The following is a 17,835-nucleotide window of genomic DNA, read 5'->3' as shown; positions in this document are numbered from 1 at the left end:
TTCGACCTGACAGCTTGACTGGCTCCCTCCTCAGAGCACGACCAATGAGGCTGGCCACTTCCTGTGACCTTTGACCCTACACGTGCCACCTGTCTTTGGTTCCGTCCACCCATGACCTTTGACCCAGCCCTGTCGGGGTTTGGCCAACACCTCTGACCTGAAATGGCACCTGAGGCCTCAGGCCTTTGACCTGGGTGCGAGCAAATGGTACAGACCAATGTTGCTATGGGTGACCTTTGACCTCTGACCCTAACCCTGCAAGCAGCATCTCGGCTAATGGGCTTGGCCGACACCTGTCAGCCCAGCTAATGGCTGTGACCTCTGACCTCTGGTCGATGAGCCCAGGGGTTTGATTAAAGCAGGAAAAGACCTCAACCCCCAGTGACCTCTGACCCCAGTGCGCTGCCCCGAATCTAGTACACCCCACCATCCAGGCAGCTGCAGGCTGACCTTTGAACTCTGTCAACCAGTGGCCAATCGGAACGTCCAGACCACGACCTTTGACCTGCTCCCAACTTCATGATGGGGGCTAATTTAGCTACAACGAGTCAGGAAAAAGATCTTGGAGTCATCGTGGCTAGTTCTCTGAAGATGTCCACGCAGTGTGCAGAGGCGGTCAAAAAAGCAAACAGGATGTTAGGAATCATTAAAAAGGGGATAGAGAATAAGACTGAGAATATATTATTGCCCTTATATAAATCCATGGTACGCCCACATCTCGAATACTGTGTACAGATGTGGTCTCCTCACCTCAAAAAAGATATTCTAGCACTAGAAAAGGTTCAGAAAAGAGCAACTAAAATGATTAGGGGTTTAGAGAGGGTCCCATACGAGGAAAGATTAAAGAGGCTAGGACTCTTCAGCTTGGAAAAGAGAAGACTAAGGGGGGACATGATAGAGGTCTATAAAATCATGACTGGTGTGAAGAAAATAAATAAGGAAGTGTTATTTACTCCTCCTAACACAAGAACTAGGGGTCACCAAATGAAATGAATAGGCAGCAGGTTTAAAACAAATAAAAGGAAGTTCTTCTTCACGCAGCGCACAGTCAACCTGTGGAACTCCTTGCCTGAGGAGGTTGTGAAGGCTGGACTATAACAATGTTTAAAAGGGGACTGGATAAATTCATAGTGTCTAAGTCAATAAATGGCTATTAGCCAGGATGGGTAAGAATGGTGTCCCTAGCCTCTGTTTGTCAGAGGGTGGAGATGGATGGCAGGAGAGAGATCACTTGATCATTGCCTGTTAGGTTCACTCCCTCTGGGGCACCTGGCATTGACCACTGTCGGTAGACAGATACTGGGCTAGATGGACCTTTGGTCTGACCCGGTACGGCCTTTCTTGTGTTCATGATTTTCTTGTTTCAACAACAAAATATATAAATTTTATTATTGAAACTGATGAATTATTGGGGCCCTAGACGCCATTCCCGCCCCCCTGAGCCAGCCAGTCCCTGCCCTGGGGCCGGGTGGGAGCCGGCACCCCCCAGAGGGGCCAGTCCCTGCCCCATTCCCTGCCCCCCTGAGCCAGCCAGTCCCCGCCCTGGGGCTGGGTGGGAGCCGGCGCCCCCCGGAGGGGACAGGCCCCTGCCCCATTCCCCGCCCCCCTGAGCCAGCCAGTCCCTGCCCTGGGGCCGGGGGGAGCTGGCGCCCCCCAGAGGGGCCAGGCCCCTGCCCCACCGCACACGCACGCTCAGGAGAACAGCTTGCCCATGGCCCGGGCCAGGCGGGCGTCCCGCTCCCGCGCCCGCTGCCCCACCCTGTCCAGCTCCCTGCGGGCGGCCGTGTTCCCCGGCTCGGCCGCCAGCACCCCCCGGAAGTCCTCGGCCGCCCCCTCCAGGTCGTTCATGGCGGCGCGGGCCAGGCCGCGGCGGTACTGGGCCTTGGCGTGTTGGGGCCGTAGTGCCAGCGCCTTGGTGCAGTTGCGGGCGGCGTGGGCCGGCTGGGCGAGCCGCAGCTGGCAGGCGGCCAGGTTGGCATGCAGGTCGGCCCGCAGGCGGGTGTGCTCTGGGGCCGGGGGGGCCGGGCCGGCGGCGATGGCCAGCTGCAGGGCCCGGGCGTAGCGCCGGGCGGCCGCCCCCACCTCACCGGCCCGGTAGCGCTCCGAGCCGCGCTCCTTGTGCCGCAGGGCCAGCGCCCACTTCTCCGCCGGGTCCAGCTGCCAGGGCTCCGGGGCCGGGGCGAAGGAGGCCAGGTGCAGCCCCAGGACGGCCCCGCCCGGGGCCCACAGCTCGGCCCGCTCCCCCGGCACCATGGTCTCCAGGCAGGCGTCCACCAGGCCGTCCCAGGCGCCGTCCCCCTCCCCCAGCTCCAGCTGGGCCCAGCAGTCGGTGGGGTACCCCAGGGGCGCCCCTGGCGGCGCCTCCAGGAAGACCTGGCACAGGGCGCCCAGCGTCGGCTTGTCCAGCCCCGCGCCCGGCTGCAGGATCCGCTTGGCGAAGGCGCCGTCCGGTGCCACCCAGGCGTCCGCCGGCTGATTGGGCGCCTCCAGGTTCTCTCTCTGGTCCTCTTCTGGCCCCGCGCCCTGGGGCTCAGCGCCTCTGCTGGCACCGCTCATCCCACTGGCCGCTCCGCCGCCCTCCGCCTTCCCGTTGGCCACCGCCGCTGCCTCCATCTGCCCTCGGCCAAGCGGGGAGTGCGGGGCTCTGGCAATGCACCCCCGAGAGGTGGAGCCAGGTGGGGCTGGGGGGTTCCGGGACGGGCAGCTCCTGTGAACCAGAGGGCAGGGGGAACGGGTCAGAAAGAACCCACGAGTCCTGGCTCCCAGCTCCCCCTCCCCAATCTGCTAGACCTTCCCCACAGAACTCAGGAGTCCCGGTTCCTAGCCCCCCCCGGAAACCACTAGACACCCCCCCACAAAGAACCCAGGCGTCCTGGCTCCCAGACCCCTCCCCTAATCTGCTAGACACCCCCCCCCCCCGGAGAATCGAGGCATCCGGGCTCCCAGCCCCTCCCCTCCAGAAAACCCAGAAATCCTGGCTCCCAGCCCCCCCTCTAACCCAGTAGATCCCCCCCTAAAAGAACCCAGGAGTCCTGGCTCCCAGCCCCCACACAGAGAACCCAGGAGTCCGGGCTCCAAGCCCTCCCCCCTCAAGAGAACTGAGGAGTCCTGGCTCCCAGCCCCCACACAGAGAACCCAGGAGTCCGGGCTCCCTCCCTGCTTGGGCTGTGCTGTCTGTCTCTGCCCTGCTCTCTTGCTCCTCCCCCTCAGCTGCGCCCCCTTGGCCCCCCTCACCCCAGGCAGGGGGCCCAGACTGGGGGGGATCCAGCTGCTCTGGCCCCGCTCCTCCGGCCTCCCCCCGCTTCCCCCCCTTGTCTTTGCATCACTTCCTGGGGGCGGCCCCGCTAGGCCGCAGCCTGCCTCCATTAGCCAGGCCGAGCCGTGTGGGGAGGGGCCAGGCCCAGACCCCCCTGCCCCCCACAAGGAAAGGGGGGGATGGGAGCCCCTGCTCCATCAGCATGTTAACAAGAAGCACACGATTGGGGGGTCTAGGGGCGCAGCTCGGGGGGCGGCACTCAGCCCAAATCCCCCCATCCCTGGGTGCCGGGGTTGGCCGAACAAGATGGCTGTCAGGGGCTGACCCCGGCATGGGGCGGGGGGGGGGGGGCTGGGTCGCAGCTGGGGAGATCTGGGGGCACCCCAAGATTGAGGGGGCAGACGGGGTGCAGATGGGGATGGGGCGGAAGGGGCTGTTGGGGGGATGGGGCAGAGGGGTGGAATTCGGGGGTGGGGGAGGGTGGGTTCTGGGGTGCAGGGGTTGGGGGGTAGATTGTACCCCAGCTGTGCAGGACCAGGGGGGAGGGGAAGCAGGCGCTGGAACCCCCCGGGGACCAGGGTAAGATGGGGTTAAGGGAGGGGAGACCGTGCCCCTAATTCAGGAGTGTGAACCCAGGTGTCCGGGGAAGATGGAGTTTTTTTGGGGGGGGCTCTGTACCCCCTAATTCAGGGTGAGGGAGGGGTGCGAACCCAGGCATCCGGGAGAGACAGGGTTACGTGTTCATTGGTTCACCCCTTGATGCAGGGGCTCGGGGGGGGGGAGGGGGAGGGGGAGGGGGAGGGTTATGAACCCAGGCGTCCGGGGGAGTGGGGGTGGCTAGCAGCGGGGGCAGCGTTGAAGACTACATTTCCCAGAATCCCCTGCTCTCCCTCCCCCCTCCCGCTTTATTTCCATCCCGCTTACGTCAGCGCCCAGCTGGGTCCGGCATGGTCTGACTGGTCATTGGGGGTGCGTGGGGGGCCCCGGGACAGAGGGGGGAGGGGGGACCCAGCCAGGGGGCGCGTGGGGGGCTCTAGGCTGGGCTGGGGGTGCTGGCGAGTGGGGATCGGGGGGTGCATTGCGCCCCCAGATCACCCCCCAATGGGCCCCGTCTCTCCCCCAGCAGCTTGCCGCTATGTGGGGCGGCAGATCGCCTCGGCTCTGCGTCGGGACGACCCTGGGGCGCCCCTGCCCCCCAGCCGGCGCAGGGACCTCGGTAAGTGCGCCCCCTTTCTTCGCCGGTGGGACCCCTGCCCTGCCCCCACGCAGCCCCCTGGAAGCCATGGGAGTCCCTGTGGGTGCCCCACCTCTGGGAACTTCCCAATCTGCCCCCTAAAATCCCCTCCTCTGTCCCCAGGAGGCTGCCCCTCTACTCCTGTACCCCCGACCTCCCGTGCCCCCTTGTCGCTACACCCCAACTCTTGGGGTCCCCAGTTCATGTCCCCAAATGGCCCTGAATTCCCTCACTGGATCACGCCTTTACCAGCACCGCAAACTGCCCCATTCTCCCCAGAGGTTCATTTCTAACACTGAACTCCACAAACTTCCCCTGCATACTTAGTAGGTACCCCCTTTTCCAGCACCCCAATTCACCCATAATCCACCCACCGGACACCCCTTTATGCAGTCACCCCTAAACAAGAGAGTGCACCCCACTGGCTGGATCCTAAGTCCACACCCCAAACTCCTCCACCTCCCTACGGCTCACCCCCAAAACTCTCTGATCTGCCCTTCCAATATGTAGCTGTTCTGTACCCCCATTTGGCCTTCACCTTGTCCAGCACCCCAGTTTTCACCCATTTTGTCCCCCAATCCCTCCTTGTGAGGGGCCCCTTTGTGCACCCCCAAAGTCACTGGTTTTGACCTCCCCAAATTCTCCTATCTATGGGCAGAGATTCCCCCTTTTCCGAACCTCCAAAATTCTCCATATTCATAAAGGGTTTTCCTGGATCTACCCCCCCCCCAGGTTTCTTTGTAGAGATTCTCCCTCTTCTGCACCTCAAAACTGAAGCTGTACCCCAGAATCCTTTAACATCTTTCTGGGGCCCACTGGCCTGTTCTGCATCTATTCTGTATCCCCAAATCTTTCCATAATTTGGGGGAGCCCCTTGTTCCAAACCCTCAGACTGACCTACACCATCCAGATCTTCGCTGGAGTTTCCCTCTCTAGTGTACCCTGATTTTTTGTCTCCCTGCACCACAAAATGCCTCCTAATCTCTGGGGTTCCCAATTCTGCACCCCAAAATCGCTCCACATCTTTGCAAATGGAATCCCTCTAGGTGTCTGTAATCACAGCCCCTCATGTCCTGCCACATCTGGAAATCACCTCCGTTCTAGAACCCGAAACTCCTCTGTTCTGCTCTTTGCATGCACCCCAAAACTTTCACTGCTTCAAGGTGCTAGCTCCTAGCACCCCCCACAATAGATCGGTGATTTCTGGGCTCCCCGCCAATATATTGGGGAAGCACATCCCACTGGGAGACTGTCAGGGACAATGTTGGCAGACACCATGGGAATACAGTGGATTTTGGGGGTGCCTGTTAACAACCCAAGTAACTCCCTAGGCACCCCTCTTTCTTCCCCCCATAGGTGACAAGAAGGATGTAACCCCCCGGCCAGTGGTGGCTCTATTGGACTCTGTCCCGCCGGGGCGCACTCCCCTGCTCCCAGCAGAACGGGGGGCACCGGGGCGGCCCTCCTGAGGCTCATGGTGGGGATAGCAAGGGGCAAATGACGGTTCATCTGGCAACTCCCAGAGTCGTGGGCAGCAGATGGACCTGAGACACCAACCCCCCCCCGACCCCACTGTACCCCAAAAAGGAATTCAGAATAAAGAGGTTTTGGAGGCCACGCTGCAAAGGAGCCATGTGAGGGGTTCTTGGTGGATTGAAGCTGCTGGGGGCCTGGCTGGCTCAGGGGGGTGGGGAATGGGGCAGGGGCCTGTCCCCTCTGGGGGGCGCCGGCTCCCACCCGGCCCCAGGGCAGGGACTGGCTAGCTCGGGGGGGCGGGTAATGGGGCAGGGCCTGTCCCCTCTAGGGGGCGCCGGCTCCCACCCGGCCCCAGGGCAGGGACTGGCTGGCTCCGGGGGGCGGGGAATGGGGCGGGGGCCTGTCCCCTCTGGGGGGCGCCAGCTCCCCCTGGCCCCAGGGCAGGGACTGGCTGGCTCCGGGGGGCGGGAATGGGGCGGGGGCCTGTCCCCTCTGGGGAGTGCTGGCTCCCACCCGGCCCCAGGGCAGGGACTGGCTGGCTCAGGGGGGCAGGGAATGGGGCAGGGGCCTGACCCCTGTGGGGGCGCCGGCTCCCACCCGGCCCCAGGGCAGGGACTGGCTGGCTCCGGGGGGCGGGGAATGGGGCAGTGGCCTGACCCCTGTGGGGGCGCCGGCTCCCACCCGGCCCCAGGGCAGGGACTGGCTGGCTCGGGGGGGGGCGGGTAATGGGGCAGGGCCTGTCCCCTCTAGGGGGCGCCGGCTCCCCCCGGCCCCAGGGCAGGGACTGGCTGGCTCGGGGGGGGGGCGGGTAATGGGGCAGGGCCTGTCCCCTCTAGGGGGCGCCGGCTCCCACCCGGCCCCAGGGCAGGGACTGGCTGGCTCCGGGGGGTGGGGAATGGGGCGGGGGCCTGTCCCCTCTGGGGGGCGCCAGCTCCCCCTGGCCCCAGGGCAGGGACTGGCTGGCTCCGGGGGGCGGGGAATGGGGCAGGGGCCTGTCCCCTCTGGGGGGCGCCGGCTCCCACCCGGCCCCAGGGCAGGGACTGGCTGGCTCCGGGGGGCGGGGAATGGGGCAGGGGCCTGTCCCCTGTGGGGGGCGCCGGCTCCCACCCGGCCCCAGGGCACGGACCGGCTGGTTCCGGGGGGCGGGGAATGGGGCAGGGGCCTGGCCCCTGTGGGGGGTGAGCTGATGATGTCATGCAGCCTTATGACATCGCTATTTGTGCTGTTGGCACAGTGTGATGTCACAGAGGCAGGGTGGTGATGTCAGCATACGGGATGGTGATGACATCACCCACCGGCTCTAGCCTATAGCTGGGGGCCGGGCAGGCGGGAACGAGGCTGGGGGGCGGCTGAGTCACTCTGGGAGCCGGCCTGGGGCATGAAGCGCTACTGGCCCTTTAAGGGAGCCCGGAACTACACATCCCAGGAGGCGGTGCGCCGCTGCGCACGCGTAGAACGGACATAGCACGGGGGGGGGAGCTGGGAGGGGTCTGTGTGAGTCTCAAAGCTACGCATGCGCCATTTGGAGTCCTGTCCTCGCGCCGCTCGTCCACCCCGCGTCGCGCATGCGCGTGGCAGTCTCCAAACTCACGCAGACGCGTCTCAGGCTCGTCCAACTCAGGCAGGGGCAGCGAGGGGCTCCCGCCCTGTGAGCATGCGCCGTGCTGCGCTCCGCCCCAGTGTCCCCGTTCCGCGCGTGCGCCGCTCTCGCCATGCTGCCGCGGCCACGCCCATTCCCGAACACCGGAGCGGAAGTCGCTTCCCCGTTGGCTGATCTCGCCCGGCCCCGCCTCCCGCGCGCTGTGATTGGCTGGCGCGGGCCGACTCGGCGCTGCGATTGGGTGGGGCGTTGTCATGGCAGCCGGAGGGGGCGGGGCCGGGGGAAGATGGCGGCGCTGGCCCCGGAGCTGCTGGTGCTCCACGACTCGGGCCGGTTCCTGGCCGACAACCTGCTGAGCAGCGAGGACTGGGGTGGGCGGGGCCGGGGGAGGGGCCAGGGGGTCTGAATAGCGGGAGGGTGCTGGGGCGAAGGGCGGGAGACTCTTTGGGGGCGGGGCCTGCAGGAGGGGGCGGGGCTGGGTGCATGGGGGAGGAGCGTGGGGAGGGGGCGGGGCTGGTACTGGAGGGGGAGGGACCTGGAGGAGTGGGCGGGGCCGGCACTGGAGGGGGAGGGGCCTGGGAGTGTGGGAGGAGCTGGTACTGGAGGGGGAGGGATCTGGAAGAGTGGGCGGGGCTGGTACTGGAGGGGGAGGGGCCTGGAAGAGTGGGCGGGGCTGGTACTGGAGGGGGAGGGGCCTGGGAGAGTGGGCGGGGCTGGTACTGGAGGGGGAGGGACCTGGAGGAGTGGGCGGGGCTGGTACTGGAGGGGGAGGGGCTGGTACTGGAGGGGGAGGGGCCTGGAAGAGTGGGAGGGGCTGGTACTGGAAGGGTGGGGCCTGGGAGAGTGGGAGGGGCTGGTACTGGAGGGGGAGGGGCCTGGAGGAGTGGGAGGGGCCTGGAAGAGTGGGCAGGGCTGGTACTGGAGTGGGAGGGGCTGGGTACTGGAGGGGGAGGGGCTTGGAGCAGCGGAACTGACTGCCCTGTTTGCTTCCCGCCCCCAGATGCTGCTCTCTACAGCTGCCTGGACGATGGGGAGGAGCCCGCCGCCCTCTTCCCCTGCCTGGAGCCCAGTGCATTGGTGAGCTCTTCCCTCACCCCGCCCTGCCTGGGGGGTGCCCCCAGTGACCCACCTACTCCATAGCACCCCCACCACCCATCCCCCTCAGAGCAGGGCCCTCTGTACCCTGGGGGCTGCCGGACTGGGCCCCGGAGAGATACACGGGTAACCCCCCACTTCACCCCTCATCTCCCCCCTTCCCCCTGCAGTTTGATGACGGTTTTGACCTGGGCATGGACACCAGCCCCCCAGAGCCGCCATGGGACCAGATGCCAACCAGCCTCTTCCCGGGTGAGCCCTGCCTCCCCCCAGCATTTGGAACAGATGGTGAGGTGGGGTGGAGGGATATCTGTGCCGTGGGGCTGCCCTCGGGTGGGTGGACGTAGGGGGCGGAGGGATATCTATGTGCATTGGGGCTGCCCTCGGCTGAGTGGACGTAGGGGGCGGAGGGATATCTATGTGCATTGGGGCTGCCCTCGGGTGGGTGGACGTAGGGGGCGGGGGGATATCTGTGTGCAGTGGGGCTGCCCTCAGGTGGGTGGACGTAGGGGGCGGAGGGATATCTGTGCCGTGGGGCTGCCCTTGGGTGGGTGGATGTAGGGGGCGGAGGGATATCTGTGTGCAATGGAGCTGCCCTGGGCCAGGTGGATGTTGGGGGCGGAGGGATATTGGTGAGGGACTATTTTCTAACCCCTTTCCATCCCCCGCGCAGATCTCCAGGTGAAGTCCGAGCCCGTGTCCCCCGCTTCCTCCCACAGCTCAGACTCCTCCATCCTCTCCATGACCCCTGACTCCCCGAGACAGGTACGTGCCCCCCTTGGCCTGGGAGACATCCCCAGCCCCCGCACTCAGCTCTGTGCCCCCCTCCCTGGCCCCGACACTCAGCTGTGGCTCTCCCCAGGCCGCAAGCCCGGACGACGTGATGGGAGTGAAAGCCGAGGACCCCCCGACCCCACCCTGTATGTTTGGGGACGTCCTGGCCCCCCCAGTTGGCACCGTCCAGATCAGCCTTCTGCCAGCGCCAGAGACACAGACCACGCCAGGTAATCAGTGCCGGAGGGCTGGCTGTGGGGGAGGGGCTCTGGCGACTCCAGGCCCGGCCAGCTGGGGGCGGTGAGGGGAGCAGAGCGAGGGGCTGGCTGTGGGAGGGGCGGGGTAGGGGGGTGCTGGGGGAGTGGGGCGAGGGGCTGGCTGTGGGGGCGCGGGGGAGGGGGCGCTGGGGCAGTGGGGTGAGGGGCTGGCTGTGGGGGGGGCGGGGGAGGGGGGCGCTGGGGCAGTGGGGAGAGGGGCTGGCTGTGGGGGGGGGGGGGGAGGGGGACCCTGGAGGAGTGGGGCGAGGGGCTGGGGGGGGGGGGAGGTGGGCTCTGGGGGAGTGGGGCGAGGGGCTGGCTGGGGGGGGGCGGGGTTGGGGGCGCTGGGGGAGTGGGGCGAGGGGTTGGCTGTGGGGGGGGCGGGGGAGGGGGGCGCTGGGGGAGCGGGGCGAGGGGCTGGCTGGGGGGGGCGGGGGCGGGGGCGCTCGGGGCGGGGGGAGAGGGGCTGGCGGTGGGGGGGCGGGGGAGGGGGCGCTGGGGGAGCGGGGCGAGGGGCTGGCTGGGGGGGGCGGGGCAGGGGGCAATGGGGGAGTGGGGTGAGGGGCTGGCTGTGGGGGGGGGTGGGGGAGGGGGGTGCTGGGGGAGTGGGGTGAGGGGCTGGCTGTGGGGGCGCGGGGTAGGGGGCGCGGGGGGAGTGGGGTGAGGGGCTGGCTGTGGCGGGGGGCGGGGTAGGGGGCCCCTGGAGGAGTGGGGCGAGGGGCTGGCTGTGGGGGGGGTGGGGTAGGGGGCGCTGGGGGAGTGGGGTGAGGGGCTGGCTGTGGGGGGGGTGGGGTAGGGGGCGCTGGGGGAGTGGGGTGAGGGCCTGCCATTGGGGGGCGTGCGGAATGGCTCGCTGGGGGAGTGGGGTGAGGGGCTGGCTGTGGGGGGGGAGGGGTAGCGCGCGCGGGGGGAGAGGGGTGAGGGGCTGGCTGTGGGGGGGCGGGGTAGGGGGCGCTGGGGGAGTGGGGTGAGGGGCTGGCTGTGGGGGGGGCGGGGTAGGGGGGTGCTGGGGGAGTGGGGAGAGGGGCTGGCTGTGGGGGGGCGGGGGAGGGGGGTGCTGGGGGAGTGGGGTGAGGGGCTGGCTGGGGGGGGCGGGGGGGGGCGCTGGGGGAGCGGGGCGAGGGGCTGGCTGTGGGGTGGGGGCCCTGGGGGAAGTACATTGCATTTCTTGCAGGGAAGCCGGTGACTCCCATCAAGGCTGAGTCGATCCTGAGCCGGAAGCCGCCCATCCAGCCAAAGCCGGTGGTGGTGGCCACCGTCTCCGTGCAGCCCGCGGCCACCCCCAGCCCCACCATCCTACTGCAGACGGTGCCGGGAGCCCAGCCCCAGCCCCTCAAGCCGGCCATCACAGGTACGGGGCCAGGGGCTGGGCGCCTCTAGGGGGCGCCCCAGGGCAGGCATTGGCTGGCTCGGGGCGGGGGCATGGGGCACGGGGCTCATGTGTGTGTGGGACACTGACCCACGTCCCTCCCCGCAGTCCCAGCACCGTCTGTCGTCATCTCCCAGAGCGACCTCCTGCACCTCCCGCTCTCGGGGCTCCTCAAGGTGCAGCCCCCAGGGAAGGAGGGCCCCCCGGCCAGGCTCCCCCCCAGCGCCCCCAAACCCGAGGCCAAAACCATCGTCCCGGCCCCGAGCCAGCTCGGACCCTGCAACCCAGAGATTGACGTGAGTAACAGAGTGCGACCGGTGCCCCTCACTCCCGACCTGCAGCCCCCTGCCAGCCCAGCCCTGCCCCCCCAGCTGTGCCGGTGCCCCTCACTCCTGACCCGCAGCCCCCTGCCAGCCCAGCCCGGCCCCCCGCAGCTCTGCTGTTGCCCCTCACTCCCGACCCGCAGCCCCTGCCAGCCCGGCCCCCCCCCAGCCCTGCCGGTGCCCCTCACTCCCGACCTGCAGCCCCCTGCCAGCCCAGCCCTGCCCCCCCAGCTGTGCCGGTGCCCCTCACTCCTGACCCGCAGCCCCCTGCCAGCCCAGCCCTGCCCCCCACAGCTCTGCCGTTGCCCCTCACTCCCGACCCGCAGCCCCTGCCAGCCCGGCCCCCCCCCAGCCCTGCCGGTGCCCCTCACTCCTGACCCGCAGCCCCCTGCCAGCCCAGCCCTTCCCCCCCAGCTCTGCCGGTGCCCCTCACTCCCGACCCGCAGCCCCTGCCAGCCCAGCCCCCCCCCTTGCCCCACACTCCTGACCCACAGCCCCCCCTTTCTGCCCCCAGGTGAAGGTGCTGAAGCGGCAGCAGCGGATGATCAAGAACCGGGAGTCGGCCTGCCAGTCGCGCCGGAAGAAGAAGGAGTACCTGCAGGGGCTGGAGTGCCGCCTGCGGGAGGCGCTGGCCGACAACGAGCGGCTGCGGCGGGAGAACGCCCTGCTGCGGCGCCGGCTGGACTGCGTCCTGGGCGAGGTGAGCGCCCCCCGCGGGTGACACAATGGTACATTCCAACAGCAAGCATACCCCCCCATATGTGATACATAATGGTATATCTCAGCAGTAAATATCTGACCCCCATAGGTAGCATAATGGTATATCCCAGCACTCAGCTCTCTCCTCCCATGCAGGGATCATAATGGTACATTCCAACACCAAGCTGCTCCTCATCTCATAATGGACAGGAGGACTTGTGGCACCTTAGAGACTCACACATTTATTTCAGCATGAGCTTTCGTGAGCTACATAATGGTACATTCCAAATCCCTTCCCCCTACCCTCAGAGGTGATGACTTTCTGCTGGGATGTCCCATTGTGATCCCTTTGAGGGGGGGAGCGCTTCATAGTGTCTGTTTCTGGGATGTTCCATTGTGGCCCATGTGGAGGGGGAAGGGAGCAAGCCCCTTGTGGGACATTCCATTGTCATCTGTGGGGTGGGGGCGGGTGCTATGGCCCCTGAGAGGGGAAGGGATTGTGAAATCTCCTCCTGGGATGTTCCATTAGCTCTACTGTGTGAGGGAGGGAATTTCTGGAGAATTCCATTAGAGGTGTGTCCTGGGAGATTCCATTATGAACTCTGGGGGGAGAGAGATTGAGAACCTTTAGGGATGTACCATTATATTCCTTGTAAAAGGGGAGTTTAGGCTGTCCCATTGGGACATTCCATTAGCACCCCTAGAGTGGGGGACACCAAATTTTTGCAGGGGTGTTGGAAAATTGTGTTCCCTGCTAGGAGGGTCCATTATAGTGTGTGGGGGTGTGTGTGTATCTCTGGTAGGATGTTCCTTTATGATAGCAATTTAGGCGGAGGGGAGTCAGTGGGACATACCATTGTAGGGTGGAAAGCTGTGGCTGGGATGTACCATTATGATATTGGGGGGAAGTTGGTGGGACATACCATCATGGCTGCCTGGTTTGGAGGGGGAGCTCTGCCTTTGGCTGGGATGTACCATTATGATATGGGGGGGGGAGGCAGCCCTTGTTGAGAGGGTGGTTTTGCTCAGACTGTACCATTCTGACACCCCCTTGCCCCCTCGTCTCCAGAGCAGGGAGCTGAAGTTCAGCCCTGGGAACCGGAAGGTCGTTTGCGTCATGGTCGTGCTGCTCTTCATCGCCTTCAACTTCGGGCCTGTCAGGTGAGGCCCTGGGGGATTGTGGGTAATGTCTCAGCTCTGTCTGAGCCCCTGAATCGCACTGCCTGCCTGCAGGGGATTGTGGGTAACGTGTCCCAGCATCCCCCGGGAGCTGCCCTCTTAGCCCCTGTATCACACTCCTGCCTGCAGGGGATTGTGGGTAATGTGTCCCAGTCTTCCCTGGGAGCAGCCTGGCCTGTCTGATCCCTTCCTACCCCCCAGCATCAGCGAGCAGAAGGCCGTGGAGACGGTGCCGCCCAGCCAGGGGGCGGGGGCCGGGCAGAGCCGTCGGCACCTGCTGGGTGTGGTGGAGCAGCTGCCGAAGGAGGCTCCAGGGGAGCTGAGGGAGGAGCTGGCCCCCGCCAGCGTGGGCAAGACCAGGTTCAGGTAAGGGCACAAGGGGCTCCCCCACCCCTGCGGACCCCCAAGGCCCCCGGTGAAGCTGCTCTCTGCTCCCACAGGAACCTCACGGCCGCCCTCTCCGGCATGAAGGATCTGATGCTGCGGGACCTGGACAAGCTGTTCCTGGCGTCCGACTGCCGCCACTTCAACCGCACCGAGTCTCTCCGGTGGGTTCCCCGCACCCCTCCGGCCTGGCCCCTGGGAAAGGGCCCCGGACGGGGACTGTCCATAACATATCCCACAATCCCCTGGGGGCTGCCAACGTATGCCAACGGGCAGGGCCCCCCTGGGTAAGGGATTGTGGGTAACGTCTCCCAGAAACCTCTGCAAACTGCCCTTGGATGGGCAGTAGCAGAGCTGCTGCAGTGAGGAATTATGGGTAACGGATCCCACAGTTCCTCTGGGGAGCAGCCCCTTTAGTCCTGTGCAGGGGCGGCTCTAGGTATTTTGCTGCCCCAGCATGGCAGGCAGGCTGCCTTCGGCGGCGCCTGCGGGAGCTCCCCGGTCCCGTGGCTTCGGCAGCGCCTGCGGGAGCTCCCCCGGTCCCGCGGCTTCGGCGGCGCCTGCGGGAGCTCCCCCGTCCCGCGGCTTCGGCGGCGCCTGCGGGAGCTCTCCGGTCCCGCGGCTTCGGCGGCGCCTGCGGGAGCTCTCCGGGCCCGCGGCTTTGGCGGCGCCTGCGGGAGCTCCCCCCTCCCGCGGCTTCGGCGGCGCCTGCGGGAGGTCTGCCAAAGCCGCGGGACCAGCGGCCCCTCCGCAGGCGCCCCGGAAGGCAACCTGCCTGCGGCCCTCGCAGCGACCGGCAGAGCACCCCCCGTGGCTTGCCGCCCCAGGCACGCGCTTGGCGTGCTGGTGCCTGGAGCCGCCCCTGGTCCTGTGCACACATGAATGGAGCCCTGGCTGTGAGGCATTGTGGGTCACCTATCCCACAATCCCCCGGGCACCGCCCCTGAGCCCCACTTTAACCCTGCCCCTCCCGCTTTGTCCCTCAGGCTGGCGGACGAGCTTAGCGGCTGGGTGCGTCGGCACCAGATCAACCGCAGGAAGCCCCTGCAGGCCCGCAAGCCACGGGCCAATCAGGTGAGGCCGGAGGGGTGGAGCAAGCCAGGGTGGCTCCACCCACTGGGGGAGGAGCCAAGTCGGTCCCTGTCTGGACTGCAGGGAGGGGGGGCTGGGAGCTGCCCGGGCCACAGGGCGTTACCCAGAATCCTGGGTGGTTTTACCCACAATCCTCTGGGGGTGCCGAGCGGCAGCCTTTGCTGGGCTGTTGTGGGGGTTCCCTGGTGCCCCCCACTGACCTTCTCCCCCATCTCAGTCACAGGAGTCGCTGCAGAGGGAGGCGCCCAGCCCGTCGCGATACGTCCCAGCCAGCCCCCCCGAACGCCCAGAGAGGTAAGGGGCCCCCGATCCCCCCAAAGCCAGCCAGGCCCCGCCCTGTGCCTGGATCGGGGCCGGCGCCCCCCGCAGGGACAGGCCCTGTTCCCTGACGCCCGTCTCCGGTTCCAGGGACTCGCTGAGCGAGCTGCAGGTCTACCAGCGCCCCGACCGCACGGAGCACCACTTCATGGACGCCATCGACCGGCGGGAGGACACCTTCTACGTGGTGTCCTTCCGTAGGGTGAGCTGGGGGGCTGGGCCCGGGCAGCCGGGGCTCCCCATGGCCCCAGGGCGGCGCTAGGGGTGGGGGCAGCGGGGGGGCTCTGCCCGGGCAGCCAGGGCTCCCCATGGCCCCAGGACGGCGCTAGGGGCTGTGCTGCAGGGGGAGGGGCGGGGGGCAGCAGGGGGCGGGGGCAGCAGGGAGCAGGGCGGGGTGGGGGTCAGTAGGGAGCGGGGGGGCAACGGGGGGCGCTCTCTGTTTGTCTCTCATTCTGGTCTGTCTGTCTCCCGACCCCAGGATCACCTCCTGCTCCCGGCCATCAGCCACAACAAAACCACCCGGCCCAAGATGTCGCTGGTGATGCCGGCCATGGCGCTGAATGGTACGGCCCTGGCTCCCTGTGCTTGGGAACCGCGATAACCGGCCCCCCACCCCAGAGCCAGCTGCGTCCTGGCGTCGGGCGAGGAATCCCCGTTTCACCCGCCCCACCCGAGAGCCACTCGCGTCCTGGCGCCGGGCGAGGGGTCCCCGTATCACCCGCCCCGCCCCAGAGCCGTCCGCGTCCCGGCGCCGGGCGAGGGGTCCCCGTATCACCCGCCCCACCCGAGAGCCACTCGCGTCCTGGCGCCGGGCGAGGGGTCCCCGTATCACCCGCCCCGCCCCAGAGCCGGCCGCGTCCCGGCGCCGGGCGAGGGGTCCCCGTATCACCCGCCCCGCCCCAGAGCCGGCCGCGTCCCGGCGCCGGGCGAGGGGTCCCCGTATCACCCGCCCCGCCCCAGAGCCGGCCGCGTCCCGGCACCGGGCGAGAGGTCCCCGTATCACCAGCCCCGCCCCAGAGCCGGCCGCGTCCCGGCGCCGGGCGAGGGGTCCCCGTATCACCCGCCCCGCCCCAGAGCCGGCCGCGTCCCGGCGCCGGGCGAGGGGTCCCCGTATCACCCGCCCCGCCCCAGAGCCGGCCGCGTCCCGGCGCCGGGCGAGGGGTCCCCGTATCACCCGCCCCACCCCAGAGCCGGCCGCGTCCCGGCGCCGGGCGAGGGGTCCCCGTATCACCCCCCCCCCCCCCCAGCGCCGGCCGCGGCCCGGCGCCGGGCGAGGGGTCCCCGTATCACCCCCCCCCGCCCCAGAGCCGGCCGCGTCCCGGCGCCGGGCGAGGGGTCCCCGTATCACCCCCCCCCCGCCCCAGAGCCGGCCGCGTCCCGGCGCCGGGCGCCGGGCCCCCGTCTCCCCCCCCCCCCCCCCCCCCGCCGGCCGCGTCCCGGCGGCGGGCGAGGGGGCCCCGTATCACCCCCCCCCCGCCCCAGAGCCGGCCGCGTCCCGGCGCCGGGCGAGAGGTCCCCGTATCACCCGCCCCGCCCCAGAGCCGGCCGCGTCCCGGCGCCGGGCGAGGGGTCCCCGTATCAGCCGCCCCGCCCCAGAGCCGGCCGCGTCCCGGCGCCGGGCGAGGGGTCCCCGTATCACCCGCCCCGCCCCAGAGCCGGCCGCGTCCCGGCGCCGGGCGAGGGGTCCCCGTATCACCCGCCCCACCCGAGAGCCACTCGCGTCCCGGCGCCGGGCTGACCCCCGTCTCTCCCCAGAGAGCCTGTACAATGCGTCGCGGGGCTTCGAGGTGATGATGCAGATCGACTGCGAAGTGATGGACACACGCGTGATCCACATCAAGAGCTCCACGGTGCCACCCTCCCTGCGCCGCCCCCCAGCCCCCGACAACCGCACCCAGGCACCCTCGGTTCCACCCCGCCCGGCCCGGGGCCCCCTGCGCTCCGCCCGGCGCCCCCGCACCTTCTACCTCGGGGAGCAGGGCGAGGGCTAGCCACGCCCCTCAGCGGGAGCCACGCCCATCCAGGCTAGCCACGCCCCTCAGCGGGAGCCACGCCCACCCAGGCTAGCCATGCCCCTCAGCGGGAGCCACGCCCACCCCGGCTAGCCACGCCCCTCCACGGGAGCCACGCCCCTCCACGGGAGCCACGCCCCTCAGAGAGGGCCACGCCCACCCAGGGCTGGTCATGCCCCTTGGTGACATTCAAGCTCACCTGGGCCTCGTCTTGCCCCCGATATGCCACCTTGGCAATGGCCACGCCCACATGTGGCTAGCCCCGGCCCTATTGGTAACAGCCCTGCCTGTGTTGAGGCTCATCCTGCCCCTTTGTGGATAGCTCCTCCCACCTGAGCAGCATTAACCCCGCCCCCTTTCAGAGAACCCCTCCTCCCCATGAGCCTAGCCCCGCCCCCTCAGGCACTGCCCCTTCCCCCCGGGTGAGGGCTGGCCCTGCCCCCTTAGTGACCACCCCTCCTACATGAGGCAGCACTTAGCCCCGCCCCCGAGGGAGACCCGCCCCCGTGCTAGTCTCTGGCCCCCATTCCCTTGGGGGGGGATCCTGCCCCCCCACCCCTGTACTGCACTATCTCCCCTGTGGATATTTATAGACTGGGGGGGCTCCCTGCCTGTGGGGTGCCTCGCCCCCACAGGGCCCCCCCTTTTGTGGGTCCCCCCCACTGGATCCTGCCCCGGGGGCTTTTTTAACAGCTATGAATAAAAGCGAGAGGTGACTGAAGCGCCTGGCTCTGTCCTGTGGGGGTGACCCCCGAACCCAGCGGGGC

The 17,835-nt window shown here is 67.9% G+C and overlaps 2 protein-coding genes and 1 long non-coding RNA gene across 7 annotated transcripts; 2 read left to right on the top strand and 1 right to left on the bottom strand.

Annotated features, from left to right (window-relative positions):
* Window positions 1–1,587: 1,587 nt before the first annotated feature.
* On the bottom strand, window positions 1,588–7,651 carry FKBPL (FKBP prolyl isomerase like). Of its 3 annotated transcripts, none has more exons than XM_044981940.1 (2): window positions 7,558–7,651; window positions 1,588–2,707 (listed from the first exon to the last, which is right to left on the bottom strand). In XM_044981940.1, exon 2 carries the CDS (start codon window positions 2,611–2,613, stop codon window positions 1,693–1,695), a length of 921 nt encoding a protein of 306 aa, XP_044837875.1. In that variant the 5' UTR covers window positions 2,614–2,707; window positions 7,558–7,651; the 3' UTR covers window positions 1,588–1,692. The 3 variants fall into 3 exon arrangements, with proteins under 3 accessions (XP_044837875.1, XP_044837873.1, XP_044837874.1); XM_044981938.1 differs by lacking the exon at window positions 7,558–7,651 and adding an exon at window positions 3,967–4,011; XM_044981939.1 differs by lacking the exon at window positions 7,558–7,651 and adding an exon at window positions 3,235–3,304.
* On the top strand, window positions 4,158–6,119 carry LOC123345227. Its single transcript, XR_006572754.1, has 3 exons — window positions 4,158–4,225; window positions 4,383–4,472; window positions 5,847–6,119. It is a non-coding gene; the product is annotated as an uncharacterized LOC123345227 (long non-coding RNA).
* Window positions 7,652–7,803: 152 nt separating the features above from the next.
* On the top strand, window positions 7,804–17,789 carry ATF6B (activating transcription factor 6 beta). 3 transcript variants are annotated; one of them, XM_044981930.1, is made up of 16 exons: window positions 7,804–7,937; window positions 8,567–8,643; window positions 8,832–8,913; window positions 9,335–9,426; window positions 9,524–9,665; window positions 10,867–11,043; window positions 11,170–11,357; window positions 11,899–12,084; window positions 13,153–13,244; window positions 13,464–13,628; window positions 13,703–13,810; window positions 14,633–14,720; window positions 14,956–15,032; window positions 15,147–15,258; window positions 15,535–15,619; window positions 16,812–17,789. In XM_044981930.1, exons 1-16 carry the CDS (start codon window positions 7,853–7,855, stop codon window positions 17,045–17,047), a joined length of 1,992 nt encoding a protein of 663 aa, XP_044837865.1. In that variant the 5' UTR covers window positions 7,804–7,852; the 3' UTR covers window positions 17,048–17,789. The 3 variants fall into 3 exon arrangements, with proteins under 3 accessions (XP_044837865.1, XP_044837864.1, XP_044837863.1); XM_044981929.1 differs by having other exon boundaries at window positions 8,832–8,949; window positions 14,962–15,032; XM_044981928.1 differs by having other exon boundaries at window positions 8,832–8,949.
* The last annotated feature ends 46 nt before the right edge of the window (window positions 17,790–17,835 follow it).

This window comes from Mauremys mutica, chromosome 12 (genome assembly GCF_020497125.1).
Source record: "Mauremys mutica isolate MM-2020 ecotype Southern chromosome 12, ASM2049712v1, whole genome shotgun sequence".
In the NCBI taxonomy this organism is placed as follows: domain Eukaryota; kingdom Metazoa; phylum Chordata; order Testudines; family Geoemydidae; genus Mauremys; species Mauremys mutica.
This window is presented reverse-complemented; position numbering and strand designations above follow the sequence as displayed.